The sequence below is a fragment of the Coturnix japonica genome, chromosome 3 (genome assembly GCF_001577835.2).
Source record: "Coturnix japonica isolate 7356 chromosome 3, Coturnix japonica 2.1, whole genome shotgun sequence".
Taxonomy (NCBI): domain Eukaryota; kingdom Metazoa; phylum Chordata; class Aves; order Galliformes; family Phasianidae; genus Coturnix; species Coturnix japonica.
In genome coordinates, this window is record NC_029518.1 from 62,088,464 (window position 1) to 62,110,101 (window position 21,638).

The window sequence follows — 21,638 nt, forward strand, 5'->3', positions numbered from 1 at the left end:
AGGTCTCAGGAAGTGGAGTCTCAGGCAGCGAACGGTATGAACGGTAGCACTGCTTTAGGTTTGACTGCTTCAATTCATTGTACACTGTTCACTGGAGGTTCAGCTTAGCGAATAAGTGAGGGATGGGACTTAAGACAATCAGGCATCTACTCATCTTCGCCCACTAGGAAAATGTAGCTGGGTGACATGAACAGGGAGGGAAAGAACAGAAAATGCTGGTTAATCTGAGTAATCATTTTTGTCCAGTCAGCAGCTACCTTTTCCCCCATGTGCTTCAGTTCAATCTGACCTGTCCCCCCCAGCTTCTGCTACTCTTCTCTGCAGTGTTCTCCAGTGACCAGTATCCTGGTGATACTCCCAGAGTGCCATTCATCCTCAGCGGTGTAAATCTTTTTTATTCTTTTAAGGCTTTTTTTAGCCTTAGCTATATTCTTGCTTCTTGCTGCTCTCCTACACCTACTAGACTTAGCTCTACACTATTCTTATAGTATACCCGCTTCAGTTTCCTTGTCTTAAAATTAGTCCTACTAAGAATCACTGCAGTGCTCTCCTTCATGCTTTATCTCATCTGTTTCTAGGAATTCCCTCCTGATACATAGGTCACAGTTATAGTCTTTCCATTCTCAGAATGTAAGAAGCAGCTTTGATTATTCTCTTGGCTTAATGTACTCATCTCATTTTGTATTTGTATGGGTTGTATACCGGATTACATGGTCATGTTCTCTGTATCAGTGAGCTAAAAAAAAAACCCACAATAAAACAAACAAAAAAACCCAACCAAACAAAAAACCCTCAAAACACTAACTCACCAGTCTGCATAGTGCCACTATCAAGCTTTAATTATAGAAATATTAGTGACTACAACTAAGACAACTAGGACAACTTCTTCCTTTTCTGGTAGGTAAGAATAGAATTGTGCTGCTGCTGCAATCTCCATTTAGCCAACTCAGTCAACTCAGTTCCGCTCTTGTTACACTGAGAGATTAACAAGCTGCCTCTGTCAGTAGATGCCCATCAAATAAAAATGCAGAGGAGATTGTGGAACTGAGTAGTTTCTGACCACTTTGCTGGTAAATGGGAATTTAGAAATTTTTTGGAACTCTGGGATGCAGTGTGCAAATGTTTTCTTTCAAATGTGGTGATACTTTTTAATTTTTGTTCTTTTAAATGTTGTCTTAATTTACAATTTAAATTCACTCTGAGTCATTGAAGTAATGTGAAAAAATAAAATACACTGTCAAATGTGTATTAGAAAACGATGGCAAACTTTTTTCCAAATCTCAGTAAGTCTTACCAAAGTTCTGAATCTACTTGTTTTGTGAGCAAAGAAAATAGACTAGTAGCTAACCGAAAGCATGCTTGAAGACACAGTAGATATCGGTGACGCTGTTTTTTCAGTCTTCCTCTTATTTCCAGAAAATAATTTGGATAATTTGTTAAGGCTGTTTTATAACCCTCTTCTTTGGTGGGTTAATGTGTTGGTGACACTTGCTACATCTTTTGACAGTACAACACAGTCAGTATGAGCTTCTTTCTTTCCATTTTCCTCCATCTATTGTACTTTTTTCTTTTCTTTTTCCTGTACGGCCTTGTCATTAGAAAAGACTTTTCAACTGGAAGCTTCGTGGTAATTTCTGTCTATGGTGACATCCATAACAGAGCTTCATGCCGTGGGAACACGGAAGATATAAGATTTTCAGGCACAGCATTTGTAGCTGTATATGTGAGCTGTTCCTGCTGCCAGACACTTAATGACCACCACAAGAAGAGGGAGGGAACTGTTTCAAGAACCACCCACGGTGTCTATATGCCTTTTCTTTAGGAAATATGGATGTAATTAAGACTCTCTTTCAACTGCGCTGAGAAAATATTTCAATGAAAATAATTTTTATATACATGGATTTAATACACACATTGATTATCAACTGTTGAAAAAAAAACAATGTTAAGATTGTTGTCAGGAGTAGAAAACATTACACAGTGACATTAAAACACATGTAATTAAAATGTTCTTGGAAAATACTGAATCAATATTACTGTGTATATTTGTTTTTTATTCAAATTAAGAAGCTGTTTATTCAAGGCATTTATCATATGTTGAGACTGTCTAAGGTGTAACCTGAGGAATTATTAGCACCAACATATACCTGCCTGTTTCTCCTCAAGCTGTTCCTTTATTTAGTTGTATATATTATCCCACTCAATGAATGATGTACAGTACACACTTCTCTGGGTTGCTGAATACTTTCATCTGTGTCACAGAGAGTATAGCAGTTTGTAATCCATTTGTCAAAACACTGGCAAGCAACTATTACCTCACTAATGATGATAAAGTGAGAAGAAAAGCAGTAGTTTGAATTAGAACAAGCACCAAGAAGCCATTGAATTTCTTAAACTTTTGGAATTAATATTAATCATATTGGTCATATTTACCTGCAGATCAGATGTGGAAGGTCTGTGGTTCTCTAGGTAATATATAAAGGTACTTACTATTCATACACTACTATTTCTGACTTCTGAGAATTATTAGCAATCCTTGCTGGATGATGATCATTTTAACTTCATTAAGTCTTTTGAGGTGAATCTTTGAGATTTCTGCAACTCAATCACATCAATCTACTTGTGTTTAGTTTGCAGTTGTAGTGATTTCTATACTCTAGATTTTTTTGTTTTGTTTTGTTTTCTGTTTGTTTCTATGTGGTTATTCATACATAAAATGGAGGCAAGCTGTTTGTTTAAGTTTTGGGCTGTGTTAAACTGTTTCTGATCTTGATTCTATTGTGGAAGGGTAATGCTACTTCAGATCACTTTATCAACAGGTATTGACTCACTTTATTTTCATACTGATAGTTCTACAGCTGTTTCCATTCTTCTGCATCACATTCCTTCAAAACTTTTATTATAGACATACTTATTTTGCTGTTAGTTATTGTTCTTTTAATAATCTACTGCATCCTTTGAAATTCCTCAGGGTTGGATCTCAATGATCTTCAAGGTCCATCCAAATAAAACCATTCTGTGTGACTGTAAGATTCATATAACTATTTTTGCAGTTTTTCAAACTTTAACTGGTAGATATTTCAGTGAAGTATTCCAAGTTTTACTTCTTGTAGAATGTACTATATTGTCTTAAATCTAAGTTTCTAACAGACGTTTTCTAGAACCAGCAGCAGTTCTGGTTCTAGCAAAGCAGCCTTCTTTAGAAACAAACAAACAAACAAAAACACCTTGAGATACTGTTGTTACAAACATGATCCAATGAACTATGGAGCTCTGCAGGCTGGGGTGAACTTGATACTGCTTATGGTCTCTTAGACTAGTTTGTTGCAGTGTGTATGCACTTAAGGTAGAGCAGAGTTTAAAGACCATGTTGCTTATAAGTAGGGCATGAGATCATATGGATGATGTGGCAGAACATGTTACATAAGGGTATTCTAAAATTGCCAACTGGCAAAACTAATTGTGTCTGAAGGGAGATAAAATCATGGCTATTTTTCCCTACCATCTTACTTTATCACTTTACCGTTGTCTTATTGCAATTAGTTAGATTAAGCTATGTTGTTTACAGTGCGAATATCATTTATGATGGATAAATAGAATTAGATGTCATCTATCAGTTGCAGCTGATTTTATGTACGTGATGATAGGGGTTCCTGCTGCCAATTAAGGGACCTTCAGTTTCAGAAGTATCAGTAGGGAAAAACGTCAATAATTCCCAGCAATTGGAAAATGTTTAGCTCATGTTTACAAGATTTCCCCTAGAATTATTCCCAAGCATTCTGTTAGGAATGGTGATTCATCTTATTAGAAGAGAATGTACACAGTATGATCCTGTGTTCAGTAGAATGCCTTGAAAATGCAAAGGGTTAAAATGGTAGAAAGTGGGATTAATGTGGGGGAGGGAAAAACTTCTTTCCTCTTCCACACCAAAAAGTTTAGACACTGTGCGTAATGTTAAGATAAAAAATGGTATAATGCAGAAGGAAACTGCTTTCTTCTATTACTATCATGTCTAAACATTTCTGGATACAATTTTAATTTACCAGTGTTGTTGAAGTCCTTGTAAAAGTTGTTTTGATTTTTGTCTCATGCTTCCTTGAAGCCCCAAATGGTAAACATTTGGACGTAATGACGCAAACAGTAGGCTATCAATCAATCCCAGTTTTCACAGCATTGTTGTTCATTCAGAAAAGCTGTGTGAACTGACCTCTTTCTACAGCAATGTCATTAGTTCTTTCAGAAATAAAATGAGGATCAAAAAGGCTTCCAGAATTTTTCTCTTAAGGCTTGGTGTACTGAATGATATTGTAAAAATTAGTGATCAACTGTTTTCAATTAACTCTCGGCTTTTTTAAATGTATTTTGTATAAGAGGCTACACATTAATTGCTTTTGTTCTCCCTCAGTTTTGTAAGCATTGACTTCCAGGAAATTAGTCAAACAGAAAATACAATTTCGATTAGATTTGACATGTGGGCTCTTAATTTTGATGCAAGCAACAAGTAATGTAATAGAGAAGTTAAGTATATACAGTATGAGTGCCTTCTGGTTGAAGTGAAATAACCGTCAGAGCTCAGAAACTGGCTGGACTGTGGGAGTTAGAAAGCAAGGAGAGGAGCAACTCAGCAGTGTGCAGGTCCTCAGTGCTTCTTGTGAACTGACTTGGGAAGTTTTTACTTTGCATCTTTAGCTAAGAAGTCTGATTGTGCCTTTTGAACAATTGGCCTTTGCTTTTCTGTTCTTTTTGAGGTGGTGATGTTGAAATACTTCTCCAGGCCACCTAGATACAGAAATGTAATGAGCAGTCTTAGGCAGTTTAATGGCTGCACTCTTTTCCCATATGGATATGATAATAATGTAAAGGGCTAAAGGCCTCGTAGTGTGCAGACATGCAAAAAGATATTTAAAAGCTCAGAATTTGATTACTGTTAATTCATTTTCTCCTCACTACTGGTATAAATTCCAGTTCACTGTGTTTTCTACTGCAAGACTCATTCTGTTAGGTCAGAACTGAAATTTAGGCTACTACTTAACCCATTATGCCTTCCTTGTGTGTTTGACTAAGTGGTGCTCTCCATGGCAGTGGGTGTTCACAAACACTGTCTCCTGTTTGGTGTGAGTTGCCGTTCGTCTGCCAGGCCATATGCTTAGATCATCCTTCTGTAGCTGATTTCCCTCTTCCTCCCAAAGTTCTCATACATATTTAACCCAGTTCCCTATTTTAAGTTGAAGTGGAAAGAATTTTTATCTTTCTGTATTAAGATTACATGCCTTTTGATTTAGTAGACCATTTTGATGGTTTACTAAAGGGATGTAAGTCCAGAGGCTGGTTTGAGATTACTGAGCTAATAGCTATTAGTCATGACCATGTATGAAGGTACAGATATTCTGATGGTTAGTACTAGGGCAGCTAGACTGTCTATGTAGCTTTTTGTTAACTGTCTTCATTTCTAAACAAACTCTTCGTTTGCAGTCAACTTCCTTGTCTAAAAAATGTTCTTGCCCTCAAAAAAATGGAGATCTCAAGCTGGTTGTGGTTTTTCTGCATGGAAGTTCTCAGGAAGCAGCAGAGACTGTTTTAAGGCTTGCTCCGACTTCACCTCAGTCAACCGTGTGAGGATTATCTTCTTCCCCTTTCCTAGTCTTTTCCATTCAGCAGCTTTGCTAATATCACAAGAATAGCATGCGGGTTTTTTTGTTGGTTGTTTTTTTCTGTGTGACTTAAAAGTGGTTTCTAGGCATGCACTTGCACGCACATTCAAAAGAGCTGAATGCAGAAAGAGGTGTAGTAAATAAAGAAATAATCCTGTTTCTCGGACAAGCCTCTGGAAATTTGTTAAGCTTCAGCTAAAATTGTTCTGTCGGCCACCCAATAAGTTTTATTAGTATCAGACTCCAGACTATTCTCTTTAAATTTGTCAGAAAGCCAGTGACTTTATTCAGGCACAACAAAGTGAATAGTTTTTATATGTCTGTTATTAACAGTAGTAGTACAAAATGGAGAAAGTAAAATTCTCCACAGAACAGAGTAACTTTTTTTCAAAATTGAGTTTATTCCATTTGGAAAATATAAGCCAGCAATTCTAGAATTCTCTGCAGATGAGAGTTGTTACTGCCATCCCAGTGCTGCATACTTTGTGGGCTGTGCTAGAGCTGCACTTCTTGGAAGATTTGAGGTGCCATCCCCAAGTTCCTCACTGAATGCTGTGGATTTGAAAATCTAGGCAGTCAAGAAAAGACTGGGAAACCTACTAGAAATAGGACAAGTTATGTCAGTAATATGCTTTGCATATGTGTTTTAGTTGGAAATCTGTTGGAATCAGAAGCATCTTGACAAAATGTTTTGGTTGTGGTGAATTTCTAGTTTTAAAAAGAATATTTTTTGTGTTTTAGGAGGAGACCTCAGGTTCTTTATGCACTGTATGGATATTTCAGTGTGTTCCCACTGAATTTATCACTTAGACAAAAGATGAGTGAAGAGACAAAAAGGAAGGAGGAATTAGAGGCGCAGAGAGGTGATGTGGCTTGCACCTGGTCACACTGAGGTCAGTAGCAGAGTTGAGAACTGGACTTTCTTTGAATTCTGATCAACATCACTCTCTCACATCTCAAGCACAGTTCGTTCAGTATGAGAGACTGAGGCATCAGAAACTTCACAGGAAATAAAAGCACTTTTCTTGTAGCTTCTCATATTTTTGCTCTTGGAAGAGTGACCACAGCAGCTATAGTATACAAAGTATGTAGACTAACATGTTTGCTGTTAGTTAGTTTAATAGAAGATGTAAAAATGCTCCAAAATACTTTTTTTTTTTTTTTTTCAATATGGAAATCATCCTGATAATCATATCATAGAATCATAAGTTCATTTGCTGTGTAATTTATGCTGCCTTTAATACTGTAACAGGTGAAGATGTGACTGGAGACTATAGAAGATCTCCCAGAGCTTTCAGATGGTAGTAAGCCTTTGTGGAAGTTTACCGATGTAAATTTCTCAGCCAGGATGCTACAGTAACAACAGAATTTTGTCTGTGCTTTCAGTTATACTAATAAACAAAAGAAGACAAGAACACCTGGTGTTTTCACGGTGTGACTATTACCAGTTCTCTGGTGTGATTGTGCGCTAGGCCAAATAATGCTCTACCAGAAAACTTCTCTGTTCATGTATTGATAGTAGAGGGTGTATTCTCATTGAGCGGTGTAGATAGTAGAATTTTAGAATAGTTTGTTTTGGAAGGGACGTTAAAGACCATCCAGTCCAACCATCCTTCTCTGAGTAGGGTTGTTTCCTGCTAGATCAGGCTGCCCAGGGCCCCATCCATCCTGACCCTGAATGCCTCAAGGGATGGGGTATTCACAGCTTCTCTGGGTGGGCAGTCTGTTGTAGTGTCTCACCACCTTCATAGTGATTAATTTCTTTATCTAATCTAAATCTACCTTCTTTTAGCTTAAAAGCCCAGTCCTATCTTTACATTCCCTAAATCTCTGTTGTGGCTATGGAGATAATTTTGGCTGATCAGGCTCAAGCTGGCTCTTGCCTTGAGGTAAAGAGAATGTGTACTGGTCCATTTAATGAGCTACTTCTATATCTTTAAATTAGCTTATGTGCTGTAGTCTTATTTGAGGGGGAGCGGGGGTGGCTAAGTAAAATCATTCCTGTTTTCTTTGATTCTCCTTTGCAGTCTTTTTCTTTCTGCCTTTTTGCATATGTGCGTAACCTGATTTTCACAGGAGATAAACATTTTACAGGGCTAGAAAGAAGAAAAGCTGCAAAAGGAGGAAAGATTTTAAACTGTGACAAGGGAAGTTTAGGTTAGATATTAGGAGGAAGTTTCTTCCTACAGAGGGTGATGACGCACTGGAACATGTTGCCCAAGGAGGTTGTGGATGCCCCATCCCTGGAAGCATTCAATGCCAGGCTGGATATGGAAAAGTAATAGCTTTACCAATAATGTAAGCTGAAATAAACAACTAATAAACACTGTATTGTATTTACTCCATTCTATAAGGATTCAGCAGTGCTTGTTAATTGTATTTACTCCCTTCTTGAATAGCTCATCCTAATCAAAGATGTTGGAATCTTCACATTTCATGGGTAAATTGTATTTTCATTTTGGAGAATATTTGCAAGAAAGGTAAAATTTGTTCTTATATCAGAGCTGGTCTTATGTAGTGCCTTGGGATATACAGAGATCGTAGAATCATGCTGTAGTCATTAAAGATATGAATGTCTCTTGTGCCCCTTGCCCTTTTTCCTTGTTGGGTATTGTCACCACACTTACCATGGCAAAATATAATGAGAAGCTTCACCGAGTCCCATATCTTAATGCAAACAGTTATTCACTGACAGTTTGCTCTCTTTGTTAAGAGGTGAATAGACTGCAAAGAGCTGCCTCTGAGAAACAGCCATGATCAGATTGAGAGTTTGTGGATTAAAATTAGGGACCAGACCAATAGAGTACTTCTGGTAGTTGAGGTCTGCTGCGGGCTGCCTGTTGGAGAGCAGCCTGCTGATGAGGCCTTCGTGCTTCCAAAGAAGTCAAAATAGGTCTGAAAAGATAATGTGATAATGTATGAGTTGTTGAAGCAAACTCTTCAGGTCTTTTGATATGGAAAAATTAAAAACAACTTCTGAGGAAAATTAATATGTAATCTTACCTTTGAACAGATAGCTATTTTGTGACTTTATTAAAAAAGTTACTGTTCTGTTTACAAAGCTCTTCAGGTATTTCATCACTCCTTCATCTACTCTTTCCTAGTTTTCTCAAGAGTAAATTCTTTAATTGTGTTGTGGTAGAAATTTCTAAATGCTTTAATCTACAAACTGCTTAAAATAACATACAGTATGTGTACAGAAAAGGAAATTTTATGTGTGCAAACCATATTGCCAACTCATTAGAGAATTTATTTTTCAATGAGTAAGGGCCTGGAAGAAACTAATGTGAGTATTTTAGCAAGAGTTTGTATTTCTCTGATAAACAGCACTCCCCTTCTGTTTGTGATCACAGGATGAAAGCTCTCTAAGCTTGTATATGTACATTTTTACTGCTACATCATGTAGGGTGCTCTTAAGATTGAGATCTCTTTCCCCAGGAAGCATTTCTGTCTAAGATTAATTGCCCTTTTAAAATCGGTGTTTGATGTATTCCTTTGGCTATATCCTGACTCACTTTAACCCTCTTTGACCTGACCCCACTGACTATTACCGCCATGGCTGAAGGAGAAATACTTCAGCTTGATGTATGCAGTACAGATTTGAGCCTGTGGTTTTTCACATCAATGGATTCAATTAGCTGGGTTTTTACTGATCAGCTTAGCAGAGGATGGAGAATTTGTCAGACGTGGAACAACATTGCCTGTTCTTATGAGTTAATTGAGTAGCTCATCCACATTTTTATGCTTACGTTGCTTGTGAAATTCACTTTGTTAACCTTCATAGTAATATTGTTGTAAGTAGCATTTTTAAAAAGGCAAAACTGGTTTATCTTCCTCCCATTAAACGGAGGAAGTTGCAAAACAGAAAATAGCGACCATTAAATCTTTGATCTGTATGTATGTCCAATCGCTTTTCAGGCAAATGTTTTAAAATTATGATTATGTCAGAAAATCCACACGTGAGTTTGATTTATTAAACCGAGCAGATAAACTAAAAAATACTGTCATGACTTTATGAAAACAAGTAAAGTTGCTGATGCTTTCTCAATTGGGTGTTGCAGCAATAGCAATCCTTTGCTTTGTCTTGCTAGTAGTTCATCATTTGAGTCGCTGAAATGTTAATTATAATAAGAGGGCGATGGCTACAATCAAATAATATTTGCAGGCATTATGTGAATTATAGTAACTTGAAAATGAAGTAAACTAGAGGTTGAAAGTTCAAGAATGCCATTAAAAACCTTTAAAAGTGCGTACATGTGCATATGCATAGGAAATATAAGATTGTATAAATAATTTGATAGATGCTTAGAAGAACCACACTGTTGAAAACAATGACTTTTTAAAAGTCTTTATGAACAGTAAGCAACAAGAATTCTTTCAGCAAATTAACTTGGTTTATAATCTTTATCAAATGCTTCAATTTTTCAAGAACCATCTTGGCTACATTTAGCTTGCTGTCTGTGCACGACTAAGCCTTACATTCTGAAGGTCGCCTGTAGGAAGTTCAGAGAGAAGGGAAACCTTAATTAATTACGTGCATGGTGCACGTAAGGGTTAACTCATAAGTCAATATTCTGCCATTTGAAAAGTTACTCGACTCGTAACCCAAGCATTCCTATTCCTTGTGTGTATAAATATCTTGTTTGCTTGCTCATTGTATGGACAGTAGCTCAATATGCATAGAACTTAATGTACGCACAGCCAAACTTAAGTGCTTTGCAAAAAAAAATGTTTCAGTTGTGAATTCGAGTATATTATAAAGTGACACAGATTCATTACTAGGTCAGGGTTCAGACTAAGGCATGGATACTAGGAAGGGATTTGTTCTTAGGAAGAAGGAATATATAAGAATATTTGCTGGTAGGTTGTTTATAACTTTTTCCCCACATTCTTAGATGTTTGAGAAGTATTTTGGATGCAGGATTCTAAAACTCCTTCAATACAAAAATTTTCATGGCTGAAGAAAAGCACTTTTGGTCTGTCATAAATTATCTTGGGATTACCTGCAGTGACTTTGTTAAGAGCTTCTAATAAATACACAAGAATAAATTTAAAAATTAAAAAGAAAAGGCTTTTCATGCAACCTGGATTTACTGGTGTTTGAAGCTAAGTGCTCTCTAGGAACTTTTTCAGTGAGATAAAAAAATGTTTTCTAGTTTGTTTACCTGCTGCCCAGCTGCTGTGAGATTTGAAGCACATCCCAAATCAGCTCTGAAGCTAATTCAACTTTTGTAAGCGGTCATTGGCCACACTGTTGTGTTTCAGAAATGCAGCTATTCTAATGTGAGGATTGACTTGCAGTAGAGGATGACAGGAAATTGAGAGGAAAAATTGCGTGAAGAAAATAATAAATAGGAATAATACCAAATGCTTTATTCTTTTTTTTTTTTTTTCCCCCACAGTGTTTAATGATGCTTAATGTAGATGGCAATGTTGTATATTCACCTACTTTCAGTTTGTAGGTAGTGAAGTCTAGGACTACTGGAATATCATCCAGAGAATCTAATCATACTAAGAATAGTGGCAAGGTAACAGTTTCCTCTCCTTTAATGTTATAAATATCCCATCCACAGGAAGATCCTGAGGAGATCATCCAAGTGGCCTGGATCAAAAATGCATAGAGCAATACAACACTGTTTCAAGCGTAGCTCCAAATTAGTGAATGTGGACTTCACAGTGGTATCACAATGGAGGAATAATGAAGATATTTTGTACAGTTTTGCTTTTTTAGTTGGGTACTTTGCTAGAACAGAATTCACTACGGTTGACACAGGTCCTGTTCTGCTGTAGCCTTTTGGTCTAAGAAGCAGCAGTTCTTAGGAGGGGCTCTGGTAGAGTGACATCAAGGCACTAAGAGGGAAATTGAGACAAATGATGTAAATAACAATATGATCCAGGGTGGAGAGAGATTGATATTTTGAACTGTTAGTTTTGGAGCATAATAATATTTTTTGTAAAAAAGTAAAGGTTATCTGCATGGGGTTGTTTGACAAACTGATTAAAATTTAATGTTCCTTTAGTATTTATTTTTTTATTTAAAAAAATAAATATTTGTGTATTTATAAAGTATTAGATTTAATTTACCTTTGGTTTTCTTTGGGGCAAGGAGTGTGCCATGGTTAAAAGTAGTGTGTGATATTTATGTAGATATCAAAAATAATCCAGAGCCTTGAACATATTTGGGAAAGCTATGACCATTGGTCTGAGCACTTGTGGTACTGCCAGTGGTTAAAATGAGAGATGTATTGCTGCCTGTTAAAAATGTCTGACTGATGGTTAAGTTATACTCGTGTTGGGCAATTAAATCTGAACAGAAATTCTTCCCCAAATTGCTCTTCTATTTGGAACAACGTTTGTTTCAGATTCAGAGAAATTTTGAGGGGAAAAAAAAACTGGTTCTGGCCAGTGTATTCAACATATATTTCCATGTATGAATTCTTCACCTCAGTCAGCATCAGTGGCTTTCCCCAGTGCTGGCAGGATTTGCAGTAAGGAATGACAAGTCACTGCTGTGCCATCGTGTCACACATCAGCCTCTAAAGCTTTGAGGTCAGACAGAAGCTTTTGTTGTGGCTAGGCTATTTTAGAGTCAGCTTCTCGGATTTTTTATTTTCTCATTATTGCTCAGAGTATAATGAACAGCATATCTTGCCATTTGTGATCCAATATATCACCTGTGTTTCTCTTCAAACTGCTCATTACTCCAAATTAGGGGGGTGGAAGGGAATAGTAGTTTTTTTAGCTTACATGTGATTAAAGGAAGGTGGAAAATGTGTTAAGATTGCTGTGGGAATGAGTTAACTTTTGGCAATGGTGATAGTACTGTGAATAGCAAGGTTAGTCCTTTTTGCAGTGAAGTTGAATTGACAGAAGTAAGCAAAGCTTTTGGCCTGTGGTTGAAGTACACTGTTGTGAAGCTTCTGAAAACCTTTACTAAGATTTTGTTCCTGTTTAAACAGTTTTTAAAGTAAAAGTATCCTCCTCAATATAGGATGTGTTATTCCTTTGGACTTGGAAGTAATAGTTGCTTAAGTACTTTGTATCCCTAAAGACACTCTTAACGTTCACTCTGAGCACATTAGGAAGCGCCTGTGATTGGTTGGTCTTGAAATGAGACCAAGCTCATTGTAAAACTGTGCAGGTATTGAGTACCTGGGAGTACTCAACGGAGTAGGTGGGATTTGTTCCAAATGCTTTTGTATTGGAGACGTTTATATTGAGGGCACTGCTGCTGCTGTGAAATCTGAACTACTCCCTACATTTCTGCAAACGCACCTGTCAGAAATGGATTGCAGAAATGTTCCAGAGCCATTGGAGTTTATAAATGGTAAAACTGAAATGTTTTAACATATCTTATTAAAAAATACTTAAAAGAATGGAAAGCATAAATATTTTATTTTTACATGGGTTGATTTCATTCTTCAACTAAGTTTGCTGATAAAGCAAAGAAATATTCTGCTGTAAATGAAAGAAAGATGTGGTGTCTGACTAAACTAAATATTACAAAAGTAGTGTTAAAATGTTAATAAATACCCCTAAGGTGGTTTGGGGGGGGGGGGGGGGAAGGTTGTTGTTTGTTTTGTTTTTTGAAAGTTTACAAATATTCTATGGGCAGGTGCAACTTTGCTCTTAACCAAAACCAAACCATTAGTTCTCAGGGAAATCTTAACCTTTGCTTGCCGGAGGTTTGCTTTAAAAACAGTCAACAATATCTGTCAGTGATGAATTTGGTAGTAGCAGATACATGTGAAGTGCAGCACTGAGCCTTACTTATCTGTAAATAATTTCCTAAGGGATCCTAAAGAGGCAGATTAAAGTCTGCCCCATAAAGATGTCAGGGTGTCTTTTCAGATTCTGAGATGTCCGAGGCACCATCTGTGAGCACACATGGTCGAGGAGTGTTTTGGCTGCTTTGAGGTACCTGCGCCTAAAGAGCTGTTCAGCTGCCTGGTGATGCGAAGAGCAGGAGGGGTGGAAAGGAAAGCAGCTACGGAAAAGTCACATAAGAGGGAAATCTCTGCTCCCTGTTATACTGTGTGGTATAACCTGTTGTCAGGAGTACCATTAGTGATATCTAATCCTGAACCTGTGATGTGTTCTAAAGATAAGCAAGCAATATTTTATGGCCCATTTCACATTTGAAAATGCTGGGAACTACTTCTTTTACATTGTTCATAAGGTTGATAGTGCGTGACATTTTCCTTGTTTATTCTTAGTCCCTACAATTTTTAGTATCGCTGTCTAATATATTCCTGTGACCATGTGTCCTGCTAGAAGCACATGATTTGATTTCCTAGTTTGGAGCACAAGGTACTGTTTTCCCTTTTGGGGGTTTTAAAGGCAATTTAGTTAAGTAGTGAGTCCCTGAATAATAAAGGGTTCTGTATTGTCCATTTTAATGGCTGCTGGCCGGTTCTGGGACTTACTATGCATGGGACTTGCATACAGAGGATTCTAAGTACGCTGGGGAAATCCTCACTCAATCCGAAAAGTCTTGCAATGTCTGTCAGTGAAAGGATTTAAGCCAGCTACGTTGTCCTGACCTGTGAGTGCTAAGAGGCAGCAAGTCTGAATGGGGGCATTTTAAGCCATGATGGGTTTTAAGTGGTACATCACAGTGGTGCAATTTGGGTAGGTGAAAGGGAGTTTCTAGCTGAAGGTTGCTGAGCATTGTGGTGCAAATATGGGTGAAAAGTGGCTGAAATATGCCACTTTGCCAGGAATAGTTCCTCCTCACCATTCTCCTTATAGACTCTTGAATCCATCTGAAAAGCAGTTGGTTTTCTTCATCGTATTTAATTCTTCTCTGAATAGAGATCTTCCAGTACTATTTAAGTTACATCAGGAGCGTGGATAACTATCTGAATTGATGCTGAATAAGCTCATTCTCTTGCTCTGATTTTGAGTGTTTTAGTTAGCAAGCAGTAATTTATGTGGCTAAAGGAAGTAGAACTAATATTGAATTACCGCGACACTGCACATCTTCCTAATTTCCCTGAAGATTATGTATTTTCTCTTCTTTGCTCTTTGTTCTCTTTTGAGATGCAGCAACCACCACCATCTCATTTCCTTCCATCAGATGCCTAAGTGCAAGAGAGTCCTATAGCAGTGCTTTCTTTGGCTGGATCAAGGTGGGCTCCTGATCAGGAGTACTGAGATAGAAATCTGTTTCTTTCCTTTCAATCTGAGCTGACTATGTCTCTCTGTACTTTTGTACAGGTATAGTCTTGGAAAACTGACTAGACGTGGTATGCTTTCAGGTGCATGCTTCAGAGCATCCAAGCAATCTGAAACATCCCAAGAATGTGTTGGTACACAACAGGTAGTCATAGGTGTGTGCCTTCTGCAGATGGAACTTCATGACGTTTTACCAACAAACTTTATTTGCCACAAGCAACTTTCAGGGGCTTATAGTGGATTTTAATTCACGAATTTTCACAGGGAAACTAAGGGAAAAATCACTTAATTCTTCAACAGCCATTCGATAGCAGGTGGCTTAATTTGTCTTGAGGGGTTTTTTTTTGTAAATACTAAAACAGTATTTATCACTTGAACATCAATTCCATCATACTGTAAATGCTCTGATGTAAATAGTTGGTGTGCACACACGTTGTAAAATTTTCTATGAAATGTTTATTGCCCTGCTTTCATTTTTCTGATATTTTCACTTCTTCTTCTTCCTTAATTTGCAACAAAGTAAAAGAAACCATCTGTATGTCATATGATACCTAGCATGTAACCCAACTTTATCTTGACTTAAAAGGAGAAGTCAGTGGGGTGACTAGAAAATTTTAGCATTGCTTTTGAGAAAATTCCGGGGGTTTTACTACATTACTCTATATTGTAAAATGGGTGCTGACAGTTATGATCTTTCCAGGTCTGGACCTCGTGCAGCACAGATGAGCGAAGTTATTAGCTCTAATTTTTATAGACGTAGTCCAATGACATGGCATTAATCTTCTACATAATTAAGTAGTTTAAGTCTTGTGTCACTTATTTAAATATATGTTTAGAAACTTGTACTCTTTTACAGAGGTATTCCAACAGTCTATTTATACTTTGTGCAACAGAATATGGAGTGGGGAAACAGAGAACAATACTTGGTGTGTCAGATCTGCAGTTCCTAATAGTTTACAAACAGTAATGGAAAGAAAAGTATTATGCAAATCTGTTACAGATATAAACCAGGTAGATGAAGCTTTCAGAAGAAGCTAGCAAATCATCCAGGACCCAGAGCAGAGTGGTAATGTGGGTGCTAACTAGACAGGCAGCTCTTGAGAAAATGAGTATTTTTCAGCAAAGTTTTTAATGTTTGCTGTTTTCAGCTCTTGTTACATAGGGGAGCCATCTATGAGAGAGACTATGTTTTTCAGAATGGGGAAGTTACTCAAAACATGAAAGTTGAAGAAAATGTGGGTAAATGCAACTTAAGTGAGAGTTTATGGTCTGTAGTAATGAAAGGAAGGGAAAATGCTGAAGTGAAAACAAGGGATTTTGTGGAAGGAGGCTACAGTAAATACGGATTTAGTAGATAAGATCTCTTTAGTCAAGCCTCCAGGGGAGCAAGTCTTAAGGAGAAGTGATGCTTTGTCAGAGATAATACTAAGGCACAAGTAGCACTAGTGCAGAAACGTAGACTCTAACTGCAGCATAGATTCTTCATTAACCCCTGAGACTTTCTCAGTTTTCTGAGAAATGGAGTAAAAGATTTGTATGAGAAGGGGGCTAAGTTGAGTAGGGAAGAGGAAATGGGGACACACAGATAAATTACGTTTCATTTTTAAGCAAAAGGCATTAATACACACTCGCACACATCCAAAAATATTGTTATATAGAAAAGAAGGAGAGCTTTTCTAAGATTTTCCAATAGTCATTAGAAGGAGATGTTCAAATTCTGAAATTTCTTATCCATTATAGTGCAGGGTTTTGCTAAAAACAGCTGCTCATAAGGAGCTAGCACAATCTGGATTTAGGCTAAACTGTTCATGAACACTGATGTGTGTAATAGCCAATGTGTGTTTGTCACGAGCGGAGTGGTTTCAGATTAATCTTTTGTTTTCTCTTACTCTTTTCTTTAACATGTAAAATTTCTGGCATTAGATTACAGTGCATTCTTGAAAGCTGTAAGGAAGCCAATGGTTTTTTTGGTGAAACTTTAGAGGTACTAAATTGACCAGATAATGTCCAGGTGGAGAGTGATTGTGAATGATTCACTGATGAAAAAGGAAGAAAGAATTGAAGACTGTCCTGACAAGAACTGAAGAAGTCCTGGCCAGACTCTTAATGTTTCTATCACTCAGCCCATTAATAAGAGCATTCTTTCTAAATTTACAGATGAAAGAGATGTACGAATGACTACAAGTTATATTTAAGGACAGGGTTAGAATCAGGAAGAAGTGGAAAATGTATGTTTTGGTTTTTTTTAAGGAAAGAATATGCATGGTAATACATTTGAATTATTGTGTGAGTTTTGTTGTGTGATGTGATCAAACTTTGCGGTAACGCATCTCTTTTATTGTCATATAACAAGAAATTCTGTGACCTGTGTTTAAAGTTGAACACTTGTTGAAATGTTTTCCTGAGCTTTGAAAGCTTTTTCCCCTTTATGCAGTGACAAAATTGCTGTAAATAAGTCTGCAAATTGATACTATATTTTCTGCCATCTTTCTGACAATTAACTAATATTGTGAAACACAGACATCTGTCATCAATGTTATGGCTGATTCATAGAATACCACCGGTTGACTTCAGTTTGAAAGTGTTAAACATATATTTTACTTGATATCAAAAATATGGGATGTTCTCAGCTTCTCAGCGTGAAATCTTGATTACTGGGAACTTTTTCTTGAGGAGTTTGTGCACTTGATGAGTATCGTTTCAACCTTGTAAATACCTGTTCTGGTTGGAAATAACAGAAATTTATTTTACTTTTACATGATCTGCTGTTTTCTGACTTGTCTGCCACGAAACCAGAAACCAGCAACTGTTCATACTTAATCAAGTGTAATAACCAGTATGCTATGCCACTATGGAATCCAGCTTTCATCAAAAAACTTTACAGAACACAATACCATACATAGTTAACGTAACTAATATATGATGCTTTATTTTAGACATACGTAATTGTCAGCTTCTGCAGTATGAATTGTTTGTAGTATAAAAGTTAACAGCATATTCAGGAGCGATTGTTTCTAAAATAAATATCTGGAATAGATACCAACTTAAAATACAGACTTTTTCAGGCATCTTTCAGAGTGTTTAGGCTACTGAACACAAATAAGATTTTATCTGTCCTATAAAGTAGGAGTTGAGCTGTAGCTGGGGGAGCTGCATGAAAGAGCCAGTAATGGTACTTCTGATATCCTACATTCACTCTCTCATGCAGCTCTTGGTCAGCACAGTGGTTTGGTCTGTTCTGTAGATGGTAAAGGGATAAAATGCCAGTTAGAAAAGACACTGATATTTCTGCACTCTGACTTTGGATTTCACTGTGGTAGGTCCATGTGAGAAAGCCAGAGTATAATATAAAAACAGCAGAAGGTCACTGCTTTCTTTTTTTTTTTTTCTTCCTCTAACCATTATTTGGAGCATATTTTAAATGCACTTCTCATATCATGACTCTGAAATAAATTTTCATTTTCAGGTTTTTTTTAGTTCATTTTGTGACAGTTATGTCGGTTGCTCTAGCTGGTTCCCATCATTTGAATCAAAGGATCAAAGTACTTGCATCCTCCGGGACAAGTATAAATAAAAAGAATTGAAATATTCTTAGAATATATTCTTGCCGTACTGGGAATCATTTACAAACATAGCTTTTCTGAGAGATGAAACTAAGTGAGAAAAAGCTGGTGCCAACTCGTCCTTCTGAGTAACTCTCAGTAATATTGCTAAATTCTCAAGTAAATTATTCTTAGCAAAACAAAATTACTTCAGGAACATTACATGTGTTATGAGTTGCTTTTGTGGGGTTTGGTTTTTTTTTTGCAAATACTCTTTACTTTTTCAGCAAAAAGCATATTAAGTATTAAGAACATGTTATCTGTAATTTTTGGGAAGCCTAATACCTTAAGCATACTCATAAACCATATTCGTATGGCCTGTATCTGGGAGGGATAGATATACCTTAACCGTGTTGACACCAAGCTGTGATTTCTGCAGGGGGAAAGAAAATACAAAACTTGCAACTAATGGAGAAGAATGGTGCTTGGATTAAGTTTCATTTTAAACTGATTTTTAATTGGAATTATTTTACCCTAGTTTCTTTTTTAGATGATGCTAGTCTCAGCTTTCTCCATACCAGTACTTCCTGCTTTTCATTCTGTTATAGGCTAAACTCTGTAACACCAATTAAGTCTACTGTAAATTAAGTATAAGTAAATGTTTAATCCTTCTGTGAACTTTGAATGATGTACTTAGTGGTTCCTCTTTTTCTTTGAATTAGATGGAGAGAAGACGACTCAAGTGATGATTCATGGAATTGAGCCAATGCTGGAAACACCACTACAGTGGCTAAGCGAACATATGAGCTATCCAGATAATTTTCTTCACATTAGTATCATTCCCCGACCTACTGATTGAAACTTGGCTATATTGGTATGAGGATCATTCTCCAGGTGGAATTCTAGGGGCATGTTAAACACTTGCTTGTATCGGTCTTGAGACAGGCAGCCTGACCAGAAACAACAAAAAATGAAACAAAACAAGAAGTCCTCACTGCTGCAAGCCAAACAGGAAGAGAGATCCTATCATCAGATAAGGGCAATTGGGCTGATCTTATTTTGCATCACTGCTGCTTTTCTTCACCGCTGTAATTAAACTTCAGTTGCGTTATGAAAGAATTTACAGGACCTCTGCAAGTCTGCTGTTTTCTTGTAAAAGGTAATGAAGCTGAAACTGTCAGCTGAAGAGCAAATGGAAATATGCTACTCGATTGTATTTCTGATTAACACATAAGCAGGGCTATTTCCTAAAGTGGTAATGCTTCAACTTTGAGAGTGGAAACATTGGTTTAATTTTCTAGAAAAGTTAGGCACTGACAGATGTAGTTACCAATAGCTTTTTGTAAAAGATCTGATTACTGTAAACCCATCTTTCCTTAATGAGAATGTCGTGTTTACAGTATGTGTATCGGTATGCAAATGATCTAACTTTGATAACAAACAGCCAGAGATCTTGAAAGCAAACCCATCAAGCATGTTTTGCCATTTAAAAACATGCACAACTTGATAATATACAAATACTTTGGATTTGTGTGCTGTCACTGAGTACTCCGGTATGTGTGTTATTCCAGCCGGTTTTCATAGACCAGCGTTGTTGTAGGATAATTTGTCTCAGGATTTCACATGACGTTTCTTTGTGTTGGTTTATTTTTATTTTTATTTTTATTTTTATTTTTTCTCTGAGAATATTTTCTTTAATTCGTTCAGAAAGTTTGGGGAAAAAAACAACAACAACAACAAAAAAGTAAATGAATGCTGCAAACAACAAATGTTGTATCCTGCTGTTTATTCCCATGGATGAGAAAACAGTCAAACTGGAGGATGACCAGCAGATTTTATTGCTTTGTAATAGTTCTGATTTTTTTAAAACTGAAGCTTTACCAAGCTAATACTTCCTTGCTTTTGAGTTTACTTTTCCTCTGTGATCCTTGGGCAATCAGTCTGAAAGATTATCATCTCATTGCACAGAACTTTCTTTATTTTGGCAAGTCTTTTCTAAGGTTATTGGGGTGCTTTGCTTCTGAATGTCCTTACCATGACAGCTGCTGCTGGGATCCTGATGCTCCTTGTGTTACATTGAATTCATCCAAGTGTGTGCCATATTGCTTTGTCTGCAGTCTGGTTGTGTGTGGCACAACGCTATGTTTATAGTAGACATATTATCAAGTATGTCAGATATTATCATATATATATTAAATTACAAAAGAAAAGCATGACATTTTTTTCTATCAAAAAGAATGTAGCTGTTGAAGTTGCTACTCAAAGTTATGGCTTGCAGATGTCCCGATAGCTCCCACTGCTGTTCCTGTTCTGCTTGTTTCTGTTCTTTTTGGTAGAATGTTTACCTGTAGCTGAAAAGGAACAAAATGGAAATCAATCAAACAAACAAAAAACTCTTTTAAAAGCAGGGTGGGGGGGAGGGATCTCCTGGGATGAGGGTCGAATTGAGACTAGAAATGCCCAAAGGGCAGAAAAATGTCAAAGGAACAGATTAGATGGTGTTTTAAATGTAAATAAGGAAGCGGTATGAAGGAAATGGAAGGAAAAAAGTAACAGGGAAATAAACATGTGCTGTGTTCTGCGGGACATGACAGTGCTCTACAGAGTGACAAAACATGCGGGTGTGTGTTCATGCAGAACTGAAATATACTGTTCTTACAGTGGGATGGCCTGGTTGAGTTGTTCTAACTTCCACTTCTGTTTGGAATTTCTGTTGCAGGGCTGGATTGGCATTTGTAAACTTTCTTAGGCGGACACATTTAAGTATTCTGGAGAATTTCAAGGTCCTGCCAGTGGATAAAGCAAATATTTTGTAGTTTTCATATTTTAAAAAAGTATTTTGTAGGGATAATTTTTTCCATTGATCAGGATAGCATTATAAGAGGCCGTACATTATAAAAACCTATAGAGGTTATTTCTGTTATTTGCTAGAAAATCCTACTTTTAAGGCCTAGCATGAAACAAGTGGCTTGGCTTTAAAATATAGTCTTTCCTATTAAACTAATTAAATTTCATTTTAAAATAAAAGAATAAATGAAAAGGCTTGGGTCTGTCTTCATTTCCAGCTAAATAAGGGTGACAAAAATGATTTGTCAGCGTTTGAGAAGCAAGAACTGCTTAAAGAGCTGGTCAGATGATGCACCTGAGCAAGGGGACCACATCACAACAATGGAGTCATTGCTTTCCCCAATTGTAATCACATTTTACAGTTCGTGCTGCTTAGCGTGTGAGGAACAGGAGGAGCACGGTGGCTTTATTGCTTTTCTTC

At 36.9% G+C, this 21,638-nt stretch overlaps 1 protein-coding gene across 3 annotated transcripts in view; it reads left to right on the forward strand.

The window, feature by feature from the left end:
• Positions 1-20,973, forward strand: part of ATG5 (autophagy related 5) — a 63,194-nt gene extending 42,221 nt beyond the window's left edge. For 2 of the 3 annotated variants that reach the window (XM_015858735.1, XM_015858736.2), the window contains exon 8: positions 19,093-20,973. In XM_015858735.1, coding sequence (XP_015714221.1) covers positions 19,093-19,229 — 137 coding nt within the window. In that variant the 3' untranslated portion in view covers positions 19,230-20,973. Of the gene's footprint in view, positions 1-6,392; positions 6,545-19,092 lie in introns of all 3 variants that reach the window. The other variant, XR_001554279.1, reaches the window with a different exon arrangement.
• Positions 20,974-21,638: the final 665 nt, after the last annotated feature.